Here is a 22,090-nt window from a genome sequence, read left to right as displayed (position 1 = left end):
CCCCGCCCCCGTTGCCTGGTAACGGTGGGCCCGCCCACCGGGCGTTGGAGGCGGCGCCCGCAGGCCCGCAAACCATCAGGATCCTTCTCCCTGTACCCACGCGGCCCAGCGCGATCATTACCTGCCTGAAGTCAATATTGTCGAGGCCGCCGCAGCAGTCGGGCCCCGCCAGGGAGCTGCACATTAGCTCGGCTCCCGGGTCCCCAGATTCTCTCAACCGAGGGACCACCACTGGAGGGACCACGCGGGAGCCTCGCGGCAGCCACTCACCCCCAAAACCGGCCCCATTGCGCTGGGGAAGCGCCGCCGGCCGGGGCGCTTTCCCGGTGACCCCTACTTCTGCCGGCCTTCTGGGAAATGTAGTTCCCCGTCTCCGCGACGCGCCACTTTCCTGGAGCTCGTGACGGTCTTTCGAGCCGAGAACTACAAGTCCCAGGGTCGTATGCTGCAGTGACTGCCAGTTCGAGGCAGCCACGCGCAGTGTCCGCTCGTATTCGGCCTCCGGTTTGGCCCTTTTTGGTCCCCGGCTCCCGCACCGGACCCGCCAACTGACCTGGCGTCCCCGTCCTTGGCTGACAGCGATGAGGCCCGAGGCTGCCGGGTAGTGGGTAGAAGTAGCTTCGTGCGCAGCCCCCTGCCGACTGGGGGGGATCCTGCCCCCTCTGGGATTTGTTTGCCCAGAGACAGTGCAGACCCAGCACATCTAGTGTCCTGCAACCTGGGCTACTCCTCGGGACCCTAGGGCTCGCCCACGCGGCCTCCACGATATTTGTCCCAGCCAGAGGCTCCTCCAATTCCTTCGTTCCTTCCACTCATTCACTCACCCGGTATTTGCTGAACTCAGCGCTGTGCTGCGGAACAGGTCAACACGAGGTCCTGGCCCTCCCTGTCTCTTAACGGAAGTGTGAGACAAAACGTGAATAAAGGATTCTAGCTTGGATCAGTACTATGATGGAAAAAACGGGGTTAGGTCAGATGATAACAAAGGATAGTGCCTTAGAATGCTCCGGGGAGGCCTCTGGGAGGGTTGGGCAGGTGGGAAGGTGCCAGACTTGCAAAGTGTGGGGGCAGGGCAGACGAGGAAGAGGAATTGCTTGCACTTCAAGAATCCAGAAAAGACTGGTGAGCTGACGAGAAGTTGAGAGTGGGCGGGAAGGAGTTGAGAAAAGTAGGTGGGATTTTAGATGGTTGGGTCCCAAGAGAGCCAGGTGTTACATTTATGGGGAAATAGACTCAAGAGATTCCCATATTTTGCACTAAGAAGAGCTGGGAGCCTGGGCAGGACTTACCCAACGCCAGTTGCTTCCTAATTCAGGCTGTTTTCTAATTCACTACTCTACCCCGTGGCCCTAAGTGATGAGACGAGATTGTTAACGGTGGCACTAAACCTTCTGTTGTGAGATTTGGATCTCTGATATAATTCAATTTAATAAGTGTAATTTAGCTTGGGACTATTTGAAAGCTTTCTTTGCCTCCTTTCTGCCAGGCCTTGATGGCTCTGCTTGCTGTACATTTACTATGCAGACCAGTTGCAATGGTTCTGTTTATTTCCCTGTGACTTGCAAGAGGTTTTGCATCTGTATGGGATCCACTCTGGGCTCCAACTTAAATCTACATAGCATATGCAAAGGTTGCGATAATCAGTTTAACTGCTTCCCCCATCCCAACGGACAAAACTGAACTCAAGAGAAAATTACACTACAGGCTGAAGCAATTTACATCCTGGTTAGAAAATATAAACCTTGAGACAAACAAAGACTACACAGTAGTTTCCAGCAGACTGCCCAGCCAACCCTACTCTTTAATAAATCTTCCTTCTGTATTTCTGCCTGCCTCATGAATGCTCTCACAATCCGCCCGCGAGCAGCCACAGCACTAAGCACGTACCAGTCTCGAGCATTTACTGAGCCACCACTGGGTGTTCCCGCCGTGCTGAGGGCCCAACCTTCACTACATCTTTAGCATGGGGCAGGCCCACCAACGAGACCAGAAGGACCCTGACTTTGGAGCAGGCACTAGCTCTGTGACTGTGGGCACATTTCAGTTTTTCAAAAGTAAAAGGGAAATACCAAACGGGACTGGAACTGTCCACGCAGTGCAGTGGGAAGTGCTTAAATGACCACTAAGACTGGATACACAATAGCTGCTAACGGCTGGTTTGTCTACTGAGCACAGTTACAAGGGTCAAGAGCTGCCCTCCTCTGTGCCCAGGCGGGGCCTGCTGGAACCAGAGCCAATTCTGGGGATCCTGCCAGTGGGGAGGGCTCCGAGTGAGCATTCCTCTGCCCCCCATTTCATGTCTACTTCACGGAAGCCTCAGCTTTCTGCTGACCAACCTGACTGCTTCTGTGGTTTTATTAAAACAGGAAAATGAGTTGTTGGGTGTTTGGTGTATCTGGGAACAGAGAAGGTAAACCTCAGAGGTCACACCAGAGCTAAGCAACTAGGGGAATCCACTCCTCTACCCCAACCCACCCCCTGCAACTCTCCCTCTGTGAATAGGAAACACCCAGACGTACAGAAGCCATACAGAAGACTACAGCTTCAAATCTGACTGGGATTATTCGTATTAAAATCTTCCTGCAGGGGCGGCCCGGTGGCTCAGGAGGTTGGAGTTCCATGCTCCTAACGCAGAAGGCTGCCGGTTTGATTCCCACATGGACCAGTACTAGATGACTCAGTTGGTTAGAGCGCAGGCTTTCAACCACAAGGTTGCTGGTTTGACTCATTGACTCCCACAAGGGATGGTGGGCAGTGCCCACTGCAACTAGCAACGGCAACTGGACCTGGAGCTGAGCTGCGCCCTCCACAACTAAGACTGAAAGGACAACAACTTGACTTGGAAAAGTCCCGGAAGTACACACTGTTCCCCAAAAAAGTCCTGTTCCTCTTCCACGATAAAAAATCTTAAAAATAGTAATAATAATTTTTTTAAAATCCTCCTGTGGAAGGTATTTTGGGGGCAATAGTCTTTGCCTGATGCTTTAAAAACTCCAAGGTCTGAGGGCGTGCAGGGAAATCATCCAGGCCAATCTCTCTCACTACAATATTCTTTTTTGTGTCTCTGGCAAATAGAAAAGTCACTTCTGCTTACATGCCTCAAGTGATGGGAGGTTTACCACCTCTGGAGGTAGCCTGCTGCACTATTGGACGAGGTTCATTCAAGGTGCAGACTCAAAGTCACCCTTCCCGAAGCTCTAACATATAGAGCTGCTTTCTAACCCTCAGGGTTATCTCTCTTTGCTTCCTGATAGCTCTTCAAATATGGAGCCATTTATCATCTCCCAGTTAGCTCCAGGGCAAACATCTCCAGATGACCTCTCTGGCCAGGGGTTTGACCCTTGCTATGTATAAGGAGATCAAAACTAAAAACCATTTCTGCATTTCCTTGCTCCTCCTCTTGATGTAGGTGATGTTGGATCTGCCGGCAGTTTCTGGGTGTGGCTGGGATCGTGTCTCGTGAGGCCGAAGAATGGACACATGGACCAGGGAGAGGCAAAAAGTTTTAAAAAGAGGATAGTTTATTAGAGGCAGGAGAAGAGGTTACAGCCCCCGAGCAGGAGGGGGTCCTGAATGGGGGTGCCCAGTGACTGAGGCAAAAGCTCTTACTTTTATACCTTCCCCTGCCTGCTTGGGGAAGGGGGCTGGAGTCTTCTAATTGAATTCATCTATCAGGTTTGTCCTGTTTGCTCATCCTGAAGGGATTAAGGAACCAACCCATTCCTATCTATCAGATCTGCTCCTTTGTGGGAAGGAGCAGAAGGGATTTGAGATTATCTATTAACCTTAAGGCGTATTCCCATGTCTCTGCCCTGGAGTGAAGGAGACATTCCAGGGCCTGGAGTTGCAGGATATGGCTGCTTTTTGTTTATTCCACCAGGGACGCCCCCTGTCGGCCTAGCAACCATACTAACTAACCTGTCTCACTATCCCTCCCCCTCCAATGGCACTGCTGGCTTCCTGGCTCCCAGCAATCGCTAAAATGGGCTCTTATTACTAAAATCAACATTTGCTTATTGGGTGGCTTTGGGTAAAACCTAAACCTTTCCCTACTCTGAATGTATTTTCTGCTCATAAAATAGGTATAACAATATCTCTTGAGCATGGCTGTGATAGGGATTAGAATAATATGCACAAAAGTGCCCAGCACACAGTGGGTTCTCAATAAATTGTCTCCTTTCTTTCTGTATAATTGAGACTCAGCTGTTAGGATCACACTCACGACACTCACGGACATTCTGGGGTTTAGGACCAGGCCAGCACGAGGGCCCAGGATAGCCGGGTGGTGGCTCAGGGGCCTGCCAAGTTCCCAGGAGAACACAGGGTGAGGAGCCAGGACAGGCAGCCAGAGCCGCTCTGCAGACAGCCTCACCTGCATCAGTTCTTTAAAACCAAGAGGGTGGCCATGCTGTCTAGCTCCCCCTTCCTAGATTCAGGCCCGACTGTGGAAGGTCCGGGAACCCGAGAGTGGCAGGTTCCGCAAGAGCCTGGGTAGGAGCCGGGGCAGGGCAGCGCTGCTGTGACGGGTCAACCCTCCCTTTGGCCCGGGGCTTAGGAAGGAGCCCCAGTGACCTATTGCTGGGAAGAAGGCTCAGGAATGGACTTCCCTGGATCCAGTAGTCCAAGGCCCAGGAAACACCAGCAGGGATGTTGGTGCTGGCAGAGCCTCCAGCCCCCTCAGCATCCACAGTGCAGACAACCTCTGTCTTCCTCCCGGCCTCTTTGCTGTTCCTGAAACACCTTAGGCACAGCCTCACCTCAGGGCCTTTGCACAAGCTGTGCCCTCTGCTTAGAATGCTGTACCCTCACATGTCCTCACAGCTCCCTCTCTCACCTCCTTCAGATCAAGCATCATCTTTCCATTCTATTGAACATGTCGACTTTCCCCTACACTCTCCATCCCCTTCCCAACTGTACTTCTCTCCACAGCCCAAATTGCCATCTAACAAATTTATTTAGTTTACTTACTTATTTTGTATACTGTCAGTCTCCCCCCGTAGAATGGGAGCTTCATGAAGGTAGGGATTTTTATCTGTTTATACACAACTCTCTCCTGACACCTGGATCCTGCTTGGTACAAAGCAGGCACGAATGAATGAATGAAAGTTTTGCCACTCCCAAATTTTGAGAGGTCTTCAGCACAGCACTTCTCTGGGCCTCAGTGATCCCATCTGTGGAATGAGGAGGAGGATGGGTCTGTGAAAAGGAAATCAAATCAATTATATGAGATAATTCCCTCGCTAATTCTTGGCTGTGTGGCCTGTGGCAAACAACTCACCCTCTATGACTCAGTAGAAGAGAAAATACCAGCCACAAGAACAATAGCTAGGATGTTTGAGCTCATAATGCGGCAGGCTCTGTGCTCAATACAGTTTCCTTTAAGCCTCCTCACAGCCCTGTGAGGTAAGGTATGTTATTCTGGCTTTCCAGATCAGAGAACTTACTCCTGTGGAAGGGACTGGCCCCCAGTTGCACAGCTGAGCAAGTGACAGCCAGCTCAGAGCCAAGCGTAGCCTTTTACACCACTCAGTCCTGCCTCCCTAAGATGGAGGACATGACATAAAAAGCCCAGCACAAGATCCAATGCAGGATCCAGCACTTACTCAAATATTCAGTGCTCAAAACCTATCATGTTGGAGTGGCCGGAGTGTGGTGCTGGTAACACCAAGGTTGCTGGTTCGATCCCCACATGGGCCACTGTGAGCTGCGCCCTCCTAAAAAACAAACAAAAAAAACCACACATGCAGAAAAATCTTATCATGTTTCTGCCCCCCTCTCTGCTTCATTTCCTCACATCAACCCTTTGAGGTCCAGTTAAAGTTTCCTCTTCTCTGAGAAGCCTGACGGCTCCTGTAAGGTCAGAGGCAAAGCATTCACCCTCCCATGGCCCGAGGTCCTGGGTCGGCCTCCTCTCCGGTTCTCCCTGCTCTCTGTGCGCCAGTACTGAATTTCAGTCCGGTGAAATTATCCCTCAGAAACTGAGACAAAGCAAAGATGTGTTCAGACAAACAAAGGCTGAGAAAATTCATCCCCGGCCGCAAGGGAAGCCCAGCCAGAAGCCCAGGACCTCAAGAAGGGGTGAAGGGGACGAAGACAGGTAGATCTAAATGAAGGTTAGACGTTTGTGACCTTACAGGTATCTGTGGGAGTTAAAATATTCATCTCGGTAACTGAAAGTCAGTAAAACCCCACAAGTCTACAGATTTGAACAGTAAGATGCACCAGCTCCGTCATTGATCTCCACAGAACTGTCCTCCCAGCTACTGCAGAACCTACATTCTTTTCAAGGTCACACAGAACATTTGCCTAAATCGACCAGATGCTGAGGCATGAAGCAAATCTCAGTCGATATTAAGCGATTGAGTTCCCATAGTTTGTTCTGCGGCACACAGTGGGATAAGTAAGCTAGAAAACATCGCCTAACAATACATTTTTGTTCAAACCCCGGAGACAAGGTCCTGTTGGTTCCACCTGGGCCAGGTGTCCATTCATGGACCAAAAAGGGTGGCTGAGAGTGTGGGAGATAGACCTGGCCAGAGTAGGTCAGGTGACCAATTCTAGTCAAGCAACAGTGGTCAGGGGAGGGGTGAGCGACCCTAGGAGAAGACGGCATTTCCCATTTCATGGTTCCAGGCGTGGAGCACCGAGTGCTACAGGGACTAAGAAGGCTGTGCGAGTGGACAGTTACAAGCAGGTCTTGCCCCACAGCTCAAAGAGTATAAGCAGCTCTTATAATAGCATGAAGACTGCTCAGCAGGGGGTATGCACAGGCTGGGAAGGAGAGCTGGAAGCAATCATGACTGGAGCTAAGCATGGGGTGGGACCTCAGCAAAGACACTTCTTCTTATGTCACATGGGTCAGATTAATGTGTGGAGTAGTTTAGGATTATTTCCTCAGGATTGACCCCAGAAGTACAGAGGATACAGACAGCCAAACTGCTTTTTAAAGGTTGTGTGCCTTGCAGAAGAATGAAGTTCCCATTTCCCCGCATACCCACCGGCATAGAGTATCATTGTTTCAAACATATTTACATTAATAGTTGAATAATTATACCTTATTTAATTGGCTTTCTTCCCCATTATTTGTGATGTTGGACATTTTCCCATGTGCTTTTCTTTTTTATTATTAGAATAGTGTTTTATTTGCACTATTTACCAATGCACCTCCTGTGCCTTCTTTCAGAAAGACCTAAGAGCCGTACTTTTAGCAACCTCTTGAACTTATTAATTAAATAAATCAGGCTATTGTAACATTTAAGCGATTAACAAATTTTTACTTTGAAAAATTTCCAACCCACCCCAAAATTGCAAGATTATACAATAGACACCCATATATCTTTTTTAAAAATAGATTTACCTATTATTATTTCCCAGCCTTTGCTTTATCTGCGTATATGAAGTTATTTTTTATGAACCATTTGAGAGTAAGTTGCGGACTCTTCCCCCCTAAAGACTTCAGTGGGTATCTCCTAAAAACAACGACTGTCTCCTGTGAGCCCTCAATACCACAATGAAAATCGGAAAGTTCGTCACTAATACAAGAGCATATCTAACACACAGGCCACGTTGGGATTTCACCGGCCGCTGGAAACGGCCTTCCCGGTGTGGTTTTTCTCAGATCCAGGCTCCAGCGCAGAATCATGTGTTCCCTTTAACTGGCTTTGATCTGGACTGTTCCTTGGTCTGCCTTTGGCTTTCACAACGCGGACATCTCTGGAGACGACAGGCCAGGCACTTTGCAGACTTCCCCTTGGGTGGGTTTCGTCTGATACCGCCTCACGATTCCTGCAGGCTGCGCGTCTCAGGATGTAATATCACCCAAGCTGCTGCGTCATCAGCGCATGACGTCATGGCGCCCATCCCCGGGCATGAACCGACTTCGCTGTGAGCCTCAGGTCTCTGGCAGATACGCAGTGGAGTTCAGTTGCTTCTTTCCTCTGAATTACCTGGTCTGTCTTCACCCACTGGCGTGTTGTTCTGATTGATTCATAAAACTCCTGGGGTTTTATAGCCCAGCTCAGGAGGGCAGCTCAGACACAGCCAGGTTTCATGTGTCCGGGCCAACAGCGGGGTGAGCTGCCACCCCAGGCCCTGGCCAGCAGCCCCTGCTGCTTGGTCAGCGTGTGCTTGCTTGTTCATGCTGACGTCCCCGCCTGCCTTGTGAAGCCGGGCAGGACAGAAGCCGGTGCTGCAGATCCCAGGGGAAAGTCGCCCACGGACGAGCAAGCATCCCAGCAGCAGACTCACTGGATTTTTGGAAGACCCCAGGGCCACCTCCAGGTCTAGCCTCTGCTCCTCCCCAGGCCTCAGTTTCTCCATCTGTAACAGGAAATGCCAGTGTTAGAACCTTTCAGTTTTCTTGTTAAGGGCAATCAGCATTTGAATGGGACAGTTCTTTGTGGAGTGAGCTGGTTTTGCAAATGTTAAGCATCCCTGGCCCTCACCCTTGAAATACATCCCTAACCTGAAACACCCTACAAACGTTTCCAGATGGTTCTGAGGAGGGGGTTGCGATTCCCAGTTGAGAACAAATAGATAACAATAATAGCTATTATGTATTGAAGATTCTCTATGTGCTGGCCTTGTGCCAAGCACTTGATATACATTACACCATTTATACCTCATAACAATCCATTTTACAGATGAGAAAAGTGAGGCCCAGAAAGGTTATGCAACAGCCAGGAAGTGTAGGAGCCAGGACCTCAGTCCCAATGGGCCTGGCTCTTATGTCCCTTCCTGTTCACTGCTATGCACTAATGCTGGCATGTCACATATTGGTTGTGACCTTGGGTTTCTGAGTTAAACCTAAGTGAGAGAGTGGATTATTATTGCTCAGCAAACACTCACCCTCAGTCTTCCCCTCTCGCTGTGGGCAGAGCAGACCTCCCTGTGCCAATGACTTTGGGCTTGACTACTACGTGGCTGGCTTTGGCTAATGGAATGAGAATGGGCATGAGAAAGGCAGAGACCTCAGACGTGCCTGTGGGCTCGCTGTGGCTTCTTGGGCTCCGGCAACTCCCAGGAGGAGCGCATGGCCTTGGTGACGGCTGCCCCTTTAGCCTGGGCCCCAGAAAGCTTACGAGCGGAGAAGACCTGGACTCAGTCCTGTCCAGCTGACCTGCGGACTGGAACGGAGCCGCCTAGCCGAGCCCAGACCCACCGGCCCACCTGCAGTCACCCTGCAGACCCATCGCATGAGCATAAATACTTGCTGCTCCAATCCCTCGAGTTTGGGTGGTTTGTTAGCAGCGTCATTGCAGCGATAGCTGACTGATACACCCTGGGATCTGGGCCCAGCTTGCGCAGGCTGTTTGGCCTCTGCAGATCTTTCTTTCCCCATCTGTACAATGGTACAATAATAGTACTGGCCCTACAGGCTTGTTCTGAGGGTAGGTGGTAAAGCTCTCAGCACAGTGCCTGGTGCATAGAAAATATTTAGTAAATGTTCCTTATTCATTACTATTATCACTGCTATGACTAGTACCATTGGCTGTGACCTGCAAGGCCCAAGAAGGAGCCCTAGCCTCCCTCTACTCTCAAAGGCTCCAACAGTCCAATGTTAATGAATTGGAGAGAATTAGCCGTAGGTGAAGGGGGTAGCCCCAGGAGCACCGGCCCTGGTCCCAGAGCTGCCCAATCCCCCTGACCCATTCTCAGGTGCCCGCCAGCATCTAGAGCAGGCTGCCTGATGGCCCAGCACCTGGTGGGAGGCCCTGCCCGATCCAAGTGCCAAGGAAACTCTGAGCCAGCCAAGCCTCTCCCCCACGGGCTTCCCCTCCTTCCTCCCAGGACTTAGGTAACCAGCACTTTTAGCTACAGGCTGGAGCTCAGCCCCTAGTGTGAGTGTGAGTGTGTCTGGGTCTGTAGTTCTGTGTGTGTCTGTCTGTGTGAATTGTATGTATCTGTGTTTCACTGTATGTGTATATACGTCTGTTTCTGTGTGTGTATGTGTGTGAGAGAGAGAGAGAGACAGAGAGACAGAGACACTGGCTGCGACTGCTTCAGTGAGAGGGTGTGTGTGGTGTGAGCGTGTTTGCTAGTGGGTGGGTGTATGTGGGATCTGTGTATGGGGAGTGTGCGTCCATGTTTCAGTGTGTGTGAACGTGCGCCTGTGTTTCTGGGGCAGTGACTGTATGTGTCCAGTCTCAGAGCTGTTGTCCAGAGGCTGCCCCGGAACACAGCCTACAGCAATGTCCCTCTCTGGCCCACACTGGGGCCAGACACATCTGAGGTCCCTTCCCAACTCTGCCTCTTACACACTGACTGATCTTGGGTGAATGTCCTGACCTCCCTGAGCCCCCTGGAGGGATGAGGAGGGCACCAGCAGGAGTCCAAACCACCAGCTGCCTGCAGGTGGCACCAAGGGACCCAAGGCCACAGACTTCATACTCCTCATGGTCAGTTCATGTTTTGTTTATGAATAGACTTTATCTCTGAGAGTACTTTTAGGTTAACAGAAAGTGTGAGCAGAAAGTACAGAGAGTTTCCCTATACATAAAATTTTTTTGTGTATTGAGATAAAATTCATCAGTACAGTCATTTTAAAGTGCATACAGTGCAGTGGTTCCTAGCATATTCACAATTTTGTGTGACCATCATCACGATCTAATTCCAGAACGTTTCCATCGGCCCACATAGGACCCCACGCCCATTAGCTATCCCTCTCTACCCTCTTCCCCAGCCCCTGGCAACCACTAATGTACTTTCAGTCTGTATGGATTTGTGCTTCATATAAACAGAAGCACACAATACGTGACCCTTTGCATCTGTCTTCTTTCACCTAACATGATATTTTCAAGGTTCATCCTCACTGTAGCACGTGTCACTACTTCCTTTTTTTTTGTGACTGAAGGGTATTGCATTATACGGTCACACCACACTTTGTTTACCCATGCGTCTGTCGATGGGCAGTTGGGTTGTTTCCATCTTTTGGCAATTGTGAATAATGCGGCTGTGAACATTTCATGTACAGGTTTCTTTTGTTTTAATGGACGCACTTTCATTTCTCTGGGTATTCTCCAGCAGTGACAGTGCTGAGTCATATGGTAACTGTGTATTTAGTCTTTTGAGGAACTTACGGACTGGTTTCCTCAGTGGCTGCACCGTTTTATATTCCCACCAGCAATGACACGAGGGTTCCAATTTCTCCACACCCTCATCAACACTTGTATTTTCTGTCTTTGAGTTTAGCCGTTCTCATAAATGTGGAGTGGCATCTCACTGTGGTTCGATTTACATTTCCCGGGTGGCGCTGCTACTGAGCATGTTTTGCTGTGCCGTTGGACGTCTGTATATCTGCTTTGGAGAAATGTCTGTTCAGAGCCTTTGCCTATTTTTAATTGGGTTACTTGCCTTCTTGTTATTTAGTTCTAAGATAAAGGGCAATTACACATCAGGGGCCATTTAAAATGGAACGCTGGACAGTTTCTCACGGCTGTCAGCCTTTTCACCCTAAGGAATCCCCTGTTGTGTGGACCTGCTCCAGCCCTCCAGCATTTGCACCCAACCCCACCGCTCCTCTCCAGGGAAAAAAGAGCATTCCTTCCTCTGTGAGGTTGCTTCCAGGCAGAACAAAGGCTTTTCAACTATTCAAGGGCTCTTAAAAGTATTTTTCCAGACAAGAGCTGCTCTGTAAGTACAGTGCTGCTGTTGCCTTATATGTGGGCAGAAATAGCTACAGCCAGCCTCCTCGTCGTCTTCTTTTTTTTTTTTTACAGCCAGCTTCTTAAAAATAGCATTACGTGGTTTTTTCCCGTCACTACACATGAATGACTCCTTATTTTCCATTTCTGGGTTGACTTCTCTTTCAGACTTCAGATTCCTGCCACCTGCCGGACTCCTCCCCGTTGGGGGTCTTCAGGCACCTTGTCCCCGCCCCTTCCACTCCCTCGTTCAGGACCCTAGACCAAGCCCCCACCCCTTCCCATGCACCCTGACTCCTCCCCCCTCCCCACCACGCCCAATCCTCATCAACTCCTATAACTGTTGCTTTGAGATAGCTTGGCTCAGGCCTCCTCCGCTCCCACCGCCCCATTCTAACAACTGGTCTCCCCGCTTCCACCCTTTCTAAAGCTTCCTCCACCCAACAGCAGGTGACTTCTCTGCTCAAAGCCATGCAATGGCTCCCCATTGCCCAGAATGGAATCCAACCCACTCAAGCTGGCATAGGAGGTCCTACACGAATCAGTTTCTGCATTTATGGATTCATTCATTCAATTGCCTGAGCACCTACTACGTGTGAGGCACTGGGATATAGCAGGACAAAAGGCAAGGCTTTGAAGTGAAGCAAGCCATTCCAAGGTGATCAGTGGCACAATGGGCCTATAGGGGGACAGTGGGGATGGAGAGGAGGGGACCAAACCCAGCTTGAATGGGGACTCCTGGAAGAGGTGGCTACTCAGTGCTTACACTCCAGCCACATCAAATCACCTGCAGCTCCCACAGTGCACCACACTGTCTTTGCAAACCCGCTGAAGACCCCTGCCTCCCCAACTCCTCCAGCCTTCACGACCTGGTTGAAGTGTCTCTTCTTTCGTGAAGCAACAGCCCCCACTGGCAGAGCTGACCCATTGGTCCTACCTTTGAGATACCCTTGCCCCGCAGAAACCTCATACAATGTTGATCTCATCCCGCTATTATTTGAACTATGATTTTCTGGGAAATGAATTGCCAACTGGGTTTTATTTTCTTCTGCCATAGACACACCAGGAACCATGAGTGCCTCTCCCTCCCTGCGCCTCAGACCTCCGCAAAGAGAAGGCAGACTTTCCTATCTAAAGTTCTGGCATCTGCTAATCCAGTGTTCTCAACCAGGGATGATTTTGCCACATACCACCGCCCCTCACTCCCCAGGGATATTGGGCAATGTCTGTTGGCATTTTTGATTGTCATAGCTGGGAGGAGCCATGTACATCTAGTGGGTAGAGGCCAGGATGGCGCTCCACATCCTCCAATGTGCAAGACAGCCCCACAAGCGAGAATATCCAGCCCCAAATATAATAGTGCCGAGGTTGAGAAAGCCTGCTGTAACGCAAGGTGGAAATACAGGTGTGTGTGTGTGTGTGTGTGTGTGTGTGTGTGTGTGTGTGTGTGTGTTTCAGGGCAAGGGGGCATGCCTGGGTCAGGTGGACTTCCTGGAGATGGCCCATGCTCAGGTTTTTGTGTTGGGAAGTTCCAGGTGCTTTGCGGCCATTGGCTGGCTGGTCTGTAAAAAGGGGCAGCTGGGGACACGAGGAAGGGAGCGTGTTCCCCACCACTTCTGAGGGCCAACTGGTGTCCACAATATCTATGCTCGCTCTTTCTGGGCACACGAGACTCCATCGCCATCCCCCACTTGGAGTTAGGTGTGGCCATAGGTGGAGTTCCAGCCAATGGAACGTGAGAGGAGTGATGTTATCACTTCCGAGCCTGGCCCGCAAGACCTTCCTTCTCTCTCCCCATCGCCCCACTGAATGAGAGGGCCCTGAAGACCTAGAGAAAGGCAGCCCCACAAGATGGAAGGGGCCTCGGTCCTTGAATGACTATGCAAAGCAGACCTCAGCTGCTTCCTGGCGCCCTCTAACCCACATCAGACTGTGACGTGAACAAGAAATAAATCTTCATGGTGCTGCACCCTGAGATGTGGGGGTTTACTTGTCATCACAGCTAATCTTATTCAACTAAAACCAGACTGCGTCAGCAGGATCATCAAAGGTCCCCTTCAATTTTTCAGGGCTGACCAAGCCCTGAGATCCCGGTTCATCCTGAGCAATTCCACCCTTCCCCCGTTGCACTTTTTTCACAGTTTTTGCCACCCTTAGCACGTGGTCCCTCAAGTAGGGTTTAATCCAATTTTTTAAAGTAAAGGGATTTCTTGCTCTCTGAGAGTTGTGCAATAGTTCCTGTCCATTACGCAATTTGTGTCATCTGTTTTAGTGGACTGTGACCCCCGTGAGGGAAGAGTCTGGGCCTGATTTGCTGGGTGTCACCAAGGCCCAGCAGAGGCCTCAGCACATTGCTGAGGAGCTGTTCGTAAACATCAATGAGCGTGCAATGTCTCTGACTGGCCTGGACCAATCTCTGCCTTCATGTCTGTGTTGCTAGGAACACATTTACCTGCAAAACACAACATCCTACCAGCAGAGGCCTAAACAAATAGATAGGAGTTTCTTTTTTTCACATACCACAACTAGAGGCAGGCAATAGCTAGCATTAGGGACCCTGACTCCACCATTTCTAATATAATTGACCTTTTATCCTCATGCTTTGGCCTCTGAGTCACAAGGTGGCTGCCATAGCTCTAGTCACCACACTTGGGTTCAAGAAAGGCCAAAGGTAAGGCAAAGGTCAAGGGCCACACTAGCTTCACCTGTGTCTTCTCATCAGGAGAGCAAAAGCTTTCCCAGAAATGCCCCAGCAGATTTCCACATGAGGATGGAATGGCCAGAACTGGGTCACATGACTAGCATGAGAGGCTGAGAAATTTGATAACGATATGGTCATCATGACTGGCTTAGAATATTGATTCAAACACTAATCGATGTTTTGTTAGCACAAAGCAAATAGGTATTAGAAAGTAGGCCAGTGGTGTCTGCCTCCATTTCCAGTCCTCATTTCCGGGGCTATTGCTAAGAAGTACCCTTCTCCTAGGCCCAAGCGGGCCGTCAGGCGTGGTATTCCTCAGGCCTGAGGCTCTGTGAAGGTAACATGGCAGGACAGTTTGTGGCTGCTTTGCCTACCTTCCCGCACTCACCCACTGCTCTCTCCCCGGGCTTCTTCTCAGGAAGTCTTCAGCATAGCCCCACACCCAGTCCAAATGGCCTCTCCCACGAGAGACCATCCCGGTCACTCTGGGAATGCTGGACTCTGTCTCCAGGAGATGGCAGGAGAGTCCATGAGTCATCTCCCAGAAAAGGCATTTCTGCAGAATAAACACAACATTCCCAGTTACTCCCATCTGGGAAGATGGCACATCTCCCCAGAGCTCTGGTCTTCTCATGTGAGCTGCAAATAACCACTGAGGCTCACGTATAGAAACCAGAATTCCAAGGAAATGGAACTGAAACTAACCAGAAGATGGAGGACGTGCTCCCAGGTAGACAACATTTAGCCAAATGTGGGAAACAAAGGGAGGCATTGAGGGCACTAGGAGCAGGGCCATAACAGCCAACATGTGCCAAGCACCTCTATGCACCAGGTACTGAACGGAGCACATCACAGGCATCAGTGTCTCATTGGACCTTCAAGTCAGCCCAAGGAAGTACTGTAACCACCCCCAGTCTACAGATAGTGAAACTGAGGCTCACAGAAGTAATACCTAAGGTAGTGTCCAGAATGTGAGCTCTGGGATCAGATCAGATTTCTTTCTTTTTTTTAAAAGATTTTATTGGGGAAGGGGAACAGGACTTTATTGGGGAACAGTGTGTACTTCCAGGCCTTTTTTTCCAAGTCAAGTTGTCCTTTCAATCTTAGTTGTGGAGGATGCCGTTCAGCTTCAAGTTGTCCTTTCAATCTTAGTTGTGGAGGGCGCAGCTCAGCTCCAGGTCCTGTTGCTGTTTTCTAGTTGCAGGGGGCACAGCCCACCATCCCTTGTGGGAGTCAGGAATCGAACTGGCAACCTTGTGGTTGAGAGGACAGGCTCCAACCAACTGAACCATCTGAGAGCTCAGCAGCAGCTCAGCTCAAGGTGCCGTGTTCAATCTTAGTTGCAGGGGGCGCTGCCCACCATCCCTTGCGGGACTCGAGGAATTGAACTGACAACCTTGTGGTTGAGAGCCCACAGGCCCATGTGGGAATCGAACCGGCAGCCTTCGGAGTTAGGAGCATGGAGCTCTAACCACCTGAGCCATCGGGCCAGCCCCAGATCAGATTTCTTTCCCATCTTTTTCATTCCTTAGCTGTACTTAAACTCCTTGTGCCTCAGTTTCTTCACCTGTAAAATAGGAATGATAGTAGTACCTCCCACATAGGCTCATTGGGAAAACTCAGTGTAGTAGTGTGTATAAAATATTCAGAACAGAGCTGGCACAAAATAAGCCCTCAATGTGTACAAGTATTATGATGCCCATTTTATAGACAAGGGGATAAACATTCACAAATAACTATGCATTGGCCCGTGGTCATGCAACCAGTAAAAGATGGCTCAAAGCCAGGTCTCTCCAATCTCAGCCCCCACACTCTAAACCACTGACCAGTCAGCCTGATGCCAATGAGCACAAGCCACTGGCAAAGTTGGCAGGTCATACACATACCAGGCAGTGCAGTGGGTGCCCTTAGGAGACCACAGGCAAAGCCAATGATGGCTGGTGGGACCATAAAAGCTAATGTTGCAGCACACACTCCACGGTGTGGCTCTGAGCCTGTGTCCTCCAGCATAGCAATCCGAAAGAGAGTGACTGAGTGACTTTCAAAGCCTCAAGTTACTCCCGTCATGGCCCTGTAACATAATCCTCCTCTTTCTCACCCCTAGAGTTCTGGTCTTTCTTTGCACAGCAACATGTGCAACGAAAGGACTGCATTGTTCAGCCTCCTTGGTAGGTGGGGTGGCCAATGATCTGGAAGCTGGAAGTCTTTGAGTGCGACTAATAGACCCTTTTTAAAGAGGCAACTAAACCAAGAGTGAGGTCTTTTTGCTCCTTCTTCTTTCTCCTTCTTCTTGCCTATAAAACAGATGAGATGGCTGGAGCTCCAGCAGCCCTCTTGGCCCATGAGTGACTTTGAGGATGGAAGCCTTAATTGGAGGATGGTGGATCCTGGGTCTCTGATGACTTTGTAGAGCTGCCATGTGTAGTCACACAACAGCCTAGCCAACTGTCCCCCCGTGTCTTTCCTTAAGGAAAGAAGAGTCTGTGAGACTGTGCCTTTCTGGGACTCTGTTCCATCCTTGTGTTTACACCTTATGTCTCTCTGTCTGGTCCCCAAAAGATGGTTTGCAGCCAAAGACAGGTAAGATATCTCACGGGAGATACAACCTAAGCCAGGCGGAACCGAGTGGGGACCCCCAATGAGCTGCCTTAGAAAAATATGGGAAGGAGCCTTGCCTCCCCTTCCCCCTGCCTGGGAAAAGCTGTTGCCGGCTCTGCCTTTTCCCTGGCACCTGTTTGTGAGAGAAGTTACAAAAACAATACAGATCAGTTCTCTCCACTTAGCTCAACGGAACTTACAAAATAAGAGACTTGACCCTTCTGACCCTGAGAAGGTACATACCTTAATTAGGACATTGTGGGACCTTGTGCTTCAGCTGTTGACTGACAAAGGGTGATTGAGATAAATATTTTTCTGTTATGATGTGTGAGTTTCAGAGACGTGTAAGAAACAATGTTGCTTTCTCTTGTTTTTGCATACCTATTCAATAAAACCCCCCAGTCGGCCTTATTCTGGGCTCCAGTCCTCTGAGACTGAGAGACCCCTGGCCTTCGGAGAGATTTAACTGCATTAAGTCTCTGTTTCTTTCTTAAAAACTTAACCCAAACCGCCCCTTCTCGCACCCTCACTGCCTGTGTTGCGCTGGACGCGACAGCCATGCCAGCCCTAGACCGGACCTCCAGTCATCTTTCATGTGAAAATAAATTCCTAATTTGTTTGAGGAACAACAGTCAAATATCTCTTACTAACTGCCAGTTATAATTTCTGTCTTATGAGTATCACCTTTAGAATCACCCAGAACTGGTTCTGAATTATGCCTCTACTACTTATGAACGACGTGACTAGAGCAAATCACATGATCACTCTACGCCTGTTTCCTCATATGTGAAATGGTGATGCCACTTCCATCCCCACAGGGTGGTTGTGATAAGACAATTAGCAGAACCCCCGTAATTGCTGTTAGGAGCCTCACTTGCTAGTTCCACCCACCACCGTTCCTTTGTGTAGGTGTTACCCACGCACACAGTGGCCTTGCTCTTTCCTTTGACGCCTCCGAACCACTCCCATATGTTAAGACCGACCTCCTTGGAGGGCACAGCTCTATTGCTGGCCCCAGTGCCATGGGCCACATGTCCCCAGGAGGGTTGTCTGCGAGGCCCTGCCTGATGAGCGGGCCCAGCAGAGCACTCGCCTCTTCTCTGGCCTCACAGCTTGATCAGCCTTACGTTCGAGGACTCTCCCGCCACAGCAGGGAGCTCACACTCAAACGCCTTTCGGTGTCTTGATATGGCTCCACATCCAGTGAGAACACGCAGGTATTTGCCTTCAAAAACCACAGCACAACCACCAGCCAGACAAAATACACTAGATGGTGAGGTTAAGACCCCTACGCTATAGATTGTGATAAACCCTTGGAGGCGGAGATTCGTTTTTCAAATCTATGTGTTTTCAGAGTTGCCTCAATACCTGCAAGTTTAACTGAAAGGAGGTCAATTTTTGCAGGGCTGTTCCTCCTGAGTCCACCACATTCTGGTGCCATTTCTCCTGCCCCCAGCACCCCTTCTCTCACCTTTATCTGTCAAACCAGCACCCCACTTTGAGGGCTGGAGGAGAAGTCCTCACCTCTGACTTCTGGGAGACAGAGTCCAGGCTACAGAGCCTTCTGTGGTCCACAACACACGCTGTGCTCTCCAGTCTCAGGCACCCACAATGCTGGGGAGAGCAAGCATAATCTTTGAGAAGCCAGCCTCACCCCACCCCAGAGCCCCAAGAAACATCTCACAGACAAGCAGTGTCCTGCAACAAGCCAGGGGCAGGCTGAAGCAGGCACAAGGTCGCCAGGATGGAGACGGCCAGGAATTAAGGCAGGTGCAGCTAACATCCCAGACAGGAAAACCAGACACTGTGTGCCTCTGATGGAAGAATACAGCACTGCCTCTGAACCATTCTCGCCAAAAACGATTGAACCCGAATCTGTACAAGCACTTGACCCCACCACCAAATTTCAGGAAGTACAGGAGACAGAGGAACATATGAAACACTACCACAGGCATGCAATCAGGAAAAATTCCAGACTGTGGGAGACTCTACGGGATCAACAGCTGGTTTCTCCAACAAAAAAATTGCAGTGGATCAAAGAGAGGTAAACAAGGAGTCCACAGGTTTGAAAACACCTACCAATATCAACTGGTTACAATGCTGGGCCTTATTTGGACCCCAATTCAAGTAAACTATAAGCAAAACAACATGTGTGTACTCACGATTGCAGGCACCAGTTGGAGAAACGTGCTCCCCAGGGGGCTCTCTGATAATTTTAATGAATTGTCGTTACTTTTTTTTTAGGTATTACAATGGTGGTGTAGTTATTTTGATTAAAAAAAAAAAGAATCTGTGTCTTTTGGAGATAAATGTTGAAATATTTACAGATGAAATGATATCTGGCACCAGGGTTCCCCCGCTATCCACTGGGGACCATAGCTGGGATTTGCTTCAAAGTAATAAGTGAGAGGGGGTGGGAAGACAGAGATGAAACAGGGTTGATAACTGGCAGCTGGAAGACAGGTCTTCTTGGGTTTCTTTCCAGGGTTCCCTCTTACTTGTATTCGCTTGGAATTATCCGTAAGAGAAAAATCGATGAGGATGTGAGCTGATGGTCTCACTCATTCACTGACTCATTCAGCAAACCCACACTGACTTCTTCTGGGTGTCCGGCACCAGGGTTCCCCCACTATCTGCTGGGGTCCATAAATGCATCAGTGAATTCAACGTTCTCATGGGGGACCCCCCGGACAACTGTCAGAGGACTGAGGAGGACCCTTAATCCAGCCTGGGGTCAGGGATGTCTCTGGAGGTGGTGACAGCCACAGACAGGGAGATACTGGTAAGACAAGCTGGGAAGGGGAAGGCGGAAAGCTGTTATGGGAGGAGGGAACAGCCTGTGCAGAGGCAGTTGGGACTGAGGAAACCTGAGTCCTGTGAGAGCCTGAAAGCAGCTCTGCCTGGGTGAGGATAGTCGGGATGGGGCCAGACTATGAAGGTGCCACTTCAGCACAGCACGCCTCCCAGGGGATGGTTGGCAACACCTGGAGACAGTTTCAGCTGTCATAACCATGGATGCCACTGGCATCTCGGGGTTGAGGACAGGGAGGCTGAACATCCTACAGTAAAGGATTCTCCACCCCAATTGTCGGTGGTGCGGGGGCTGAGAAGCCACCTGTCAGCGTTAAGCTGGGGAGTGGGTGCAATCAGCTTTACATGTGGGCAGCCCCCACTAGGGAGGTCTGGAGGGAGGAAGCCAGAGCAAGGAGTGGGCAAGGGGCCGGGGAGGGTCCTGGAGAAGGAGGGCCGAGGAGGACTGCCCTCCGGATGGGATTGAATGAACAGCTCCAGGTCCGCGGCTGTGGGGACACAAACTCCCTGCCTTCTCAAGGCTAATACACACTAAAGGGATGAATAGTTACAATATTGGGAGCATCAGATGGCAGAAAAATAAGGCAGGGAGGAGGCAGGGTGGGAAGCGATTTCAAGTAGGCAGGTCCCCACGCTGAGAAGGTGACTTTTGGGTAAAGTCTTGAGGGCATATAGAGACAGCCACAGCAGCTGACAAGGTACAGATGCTCTTGACCTTCAACCTAGGAACCGTCACAGGTGTGCACAAAAGTACATTCCAGAATAAGTCCAGTGTTACCCATCCTAACTCATGGCATTCGTGGTCAGCTGTGGTCATTCCATTCTCAAACTTCCAGCCTGTGGCGTGTGCCAGATCCAGGTCTGGTTCTGGTTCTGGTTCTCTGAACAACCTCTCCCCAAAGCCAGAAGACATCGGAAGGGCTTCAGGGCCTAACCACAGACAGGGAGTGACACAGAACCCAGAGGATCTTCAGAAGCAAAAAGCAGTGAGGCAGACGTCGAGACTGCTTATACCGAAGGAGTGAAACTTTCAAGAGGAGAAAGGTTTCTGAAGGACAGAGAGGAAGCCGGGGTCCTGGCGGGCCATGCTCAGGCTCAGCAACGGCAGGCCCCCAGGAGGATGAGGGGTGACCGGCTGCAGGACACTGAGCCGCTGGAAGCTGCATCTGCGGGAGAAGCCCTCTCAGCTGGCACGTTCTATTCACCCAGCACGCAAGGCCCCCACTGTGTCCCGGGCACTCGGGAATGGGCAGCAAAGGTGGCGGAGAAAGCCCCTGCAGCAGGAAGGGAATCGGTAAGTCAAATTATAAATAAACATCATCATTTCAAGTAGTGAGGCCCAGAATAAAACTGGGCCCAGGAATGGGCTGTGGGAGAGGGGGCCGGTGCGCTAGGAGGTTGAGGTTCTCTCCAGGGGGAGACAGAGGTGCACTCTCAAGGGGGGGGAAGCAGCCCCAGAAGGGGGGCGAAGGGAGGAGCAGCCCTGGGAAGGGAGATGAAGACAGAACCCGCTGGGGAAGCTGGAGTGTGTGGGCCCCACTCAGGAAATTGGGATCGTCATGAAGGCATTTGGAGAGCCAGTGGAGGATTTTAATCAGATGTGATCTGATTTAATTTTGTTTGTTTTTATTGTGGTAAAATAGACATAACATAAAATTCACCATTGTGACCATTTAAAAGTATACAAATTCATGTATACAATGTACTTAATCCATTGACTGTGTTACGCAACCATCACCACTACTTCATTCCAGAACATTTCATCACCCCAATGGAAACCCGAACCCATGAAGTAATCATTCTCCAACCCCCACTCACCCCCAAACCCTGGTAACCGGCTATCTGCTTTCTGTCCCACTGGATTTGCCCACTGTGGACATTTCACTTACACGGAACCTACAGTAGGTGGCCTTGTGTGGCTTCTTTTGATCTAGTGTCGTAAAGGCCACTCTGGCTACTGCAGGGAGAAGGTCCACAGTGGGGGCTGGTTGAGGCAGGGAGGCCAGAGGAAGCTGGCGCCAGCATCGGGGAGGGACGCTGGTGGCTAGGACAGGCAGGAGGTGGGTGGTAAGAATGCAGCGTCCAGGCGTATCTTGAAGGTAGTGCCACCAGGACTTGCAGTGCCTGGGCTGTGATGGGTGAGGAAGAATAAGGAGTCAGGGAGGACACCAGGACCGGGACCTGAGCGACTGATGGCAGCATGAGGTGGTGGGGACTGGGACAGGGCAAGGCCGCCACCGCGGTGGGTGAGTCAAAAGTCCGTTCGAGAATTGAAGAGCCAAGCGCAGGGGAAGGGCTGCCGCAGAAGCTTTTAGCTCAAGCCAAGCCTGGGCCCACT

The 22,090-nt window shown here is 50.4% G+C and overlaps 1 protein-coding gene across 4 annotated transcripts in view; it reads right to left on the bottom strand.

Moving 5' to 3' along the window:
- Positions 1 to 958, bottom strand: part of PEMT (phosphatidylethanolamine N-methyltransferase) — an 80,139-nt gene extending 79,181 nt beyond the window's left edge. The window contains exon 1 of one of the 4 annotated variants that reach the window (XM_074320783.2): positions 825 to 958. Coding sequence is in view for 3 of the 4 variants with exons in the window: in XM_074320781.2 (XP_074176882.2) it covers positions 554 to 703 (150 nt within the window). In the remaining variant the exon portion in view is untranslated. Of the gene's footprint in view, positions 1 to 121; positions 328 to 553; positions 797 to 824 lie in introns of those variants that run through there. The other 3 variants (XM_074320781.2, XM_074320784.2, XM_088801870.1) reach the window with 3 other exon arrangements.
- Between the last annotated feature and the right edge of the window lie 21,132 nt (positions 959 to 22,090).

This window comes from Rhinolophus sinicus, chromosome 12 (assembly GCF_057876585.1).
Source record: "Rhinolophus sinicus isolate RSI-liver-muscle chromosome 12, RSI-T2T, whole genome shotgun sequence".
In the NCBI taxonomy this organism is placed as follows: Eukaryota; Metazoa; Chordata; class Mammalia; order Chiroptera; family Rhinolophidae; genus Rhinolophus; species Rhinolophus sinicus.
The sequence above is the reverse complement of the archived record's forward strand: the minus strand, read 5'-3'. Positions and strand labels throughout refer to the sequence as shown.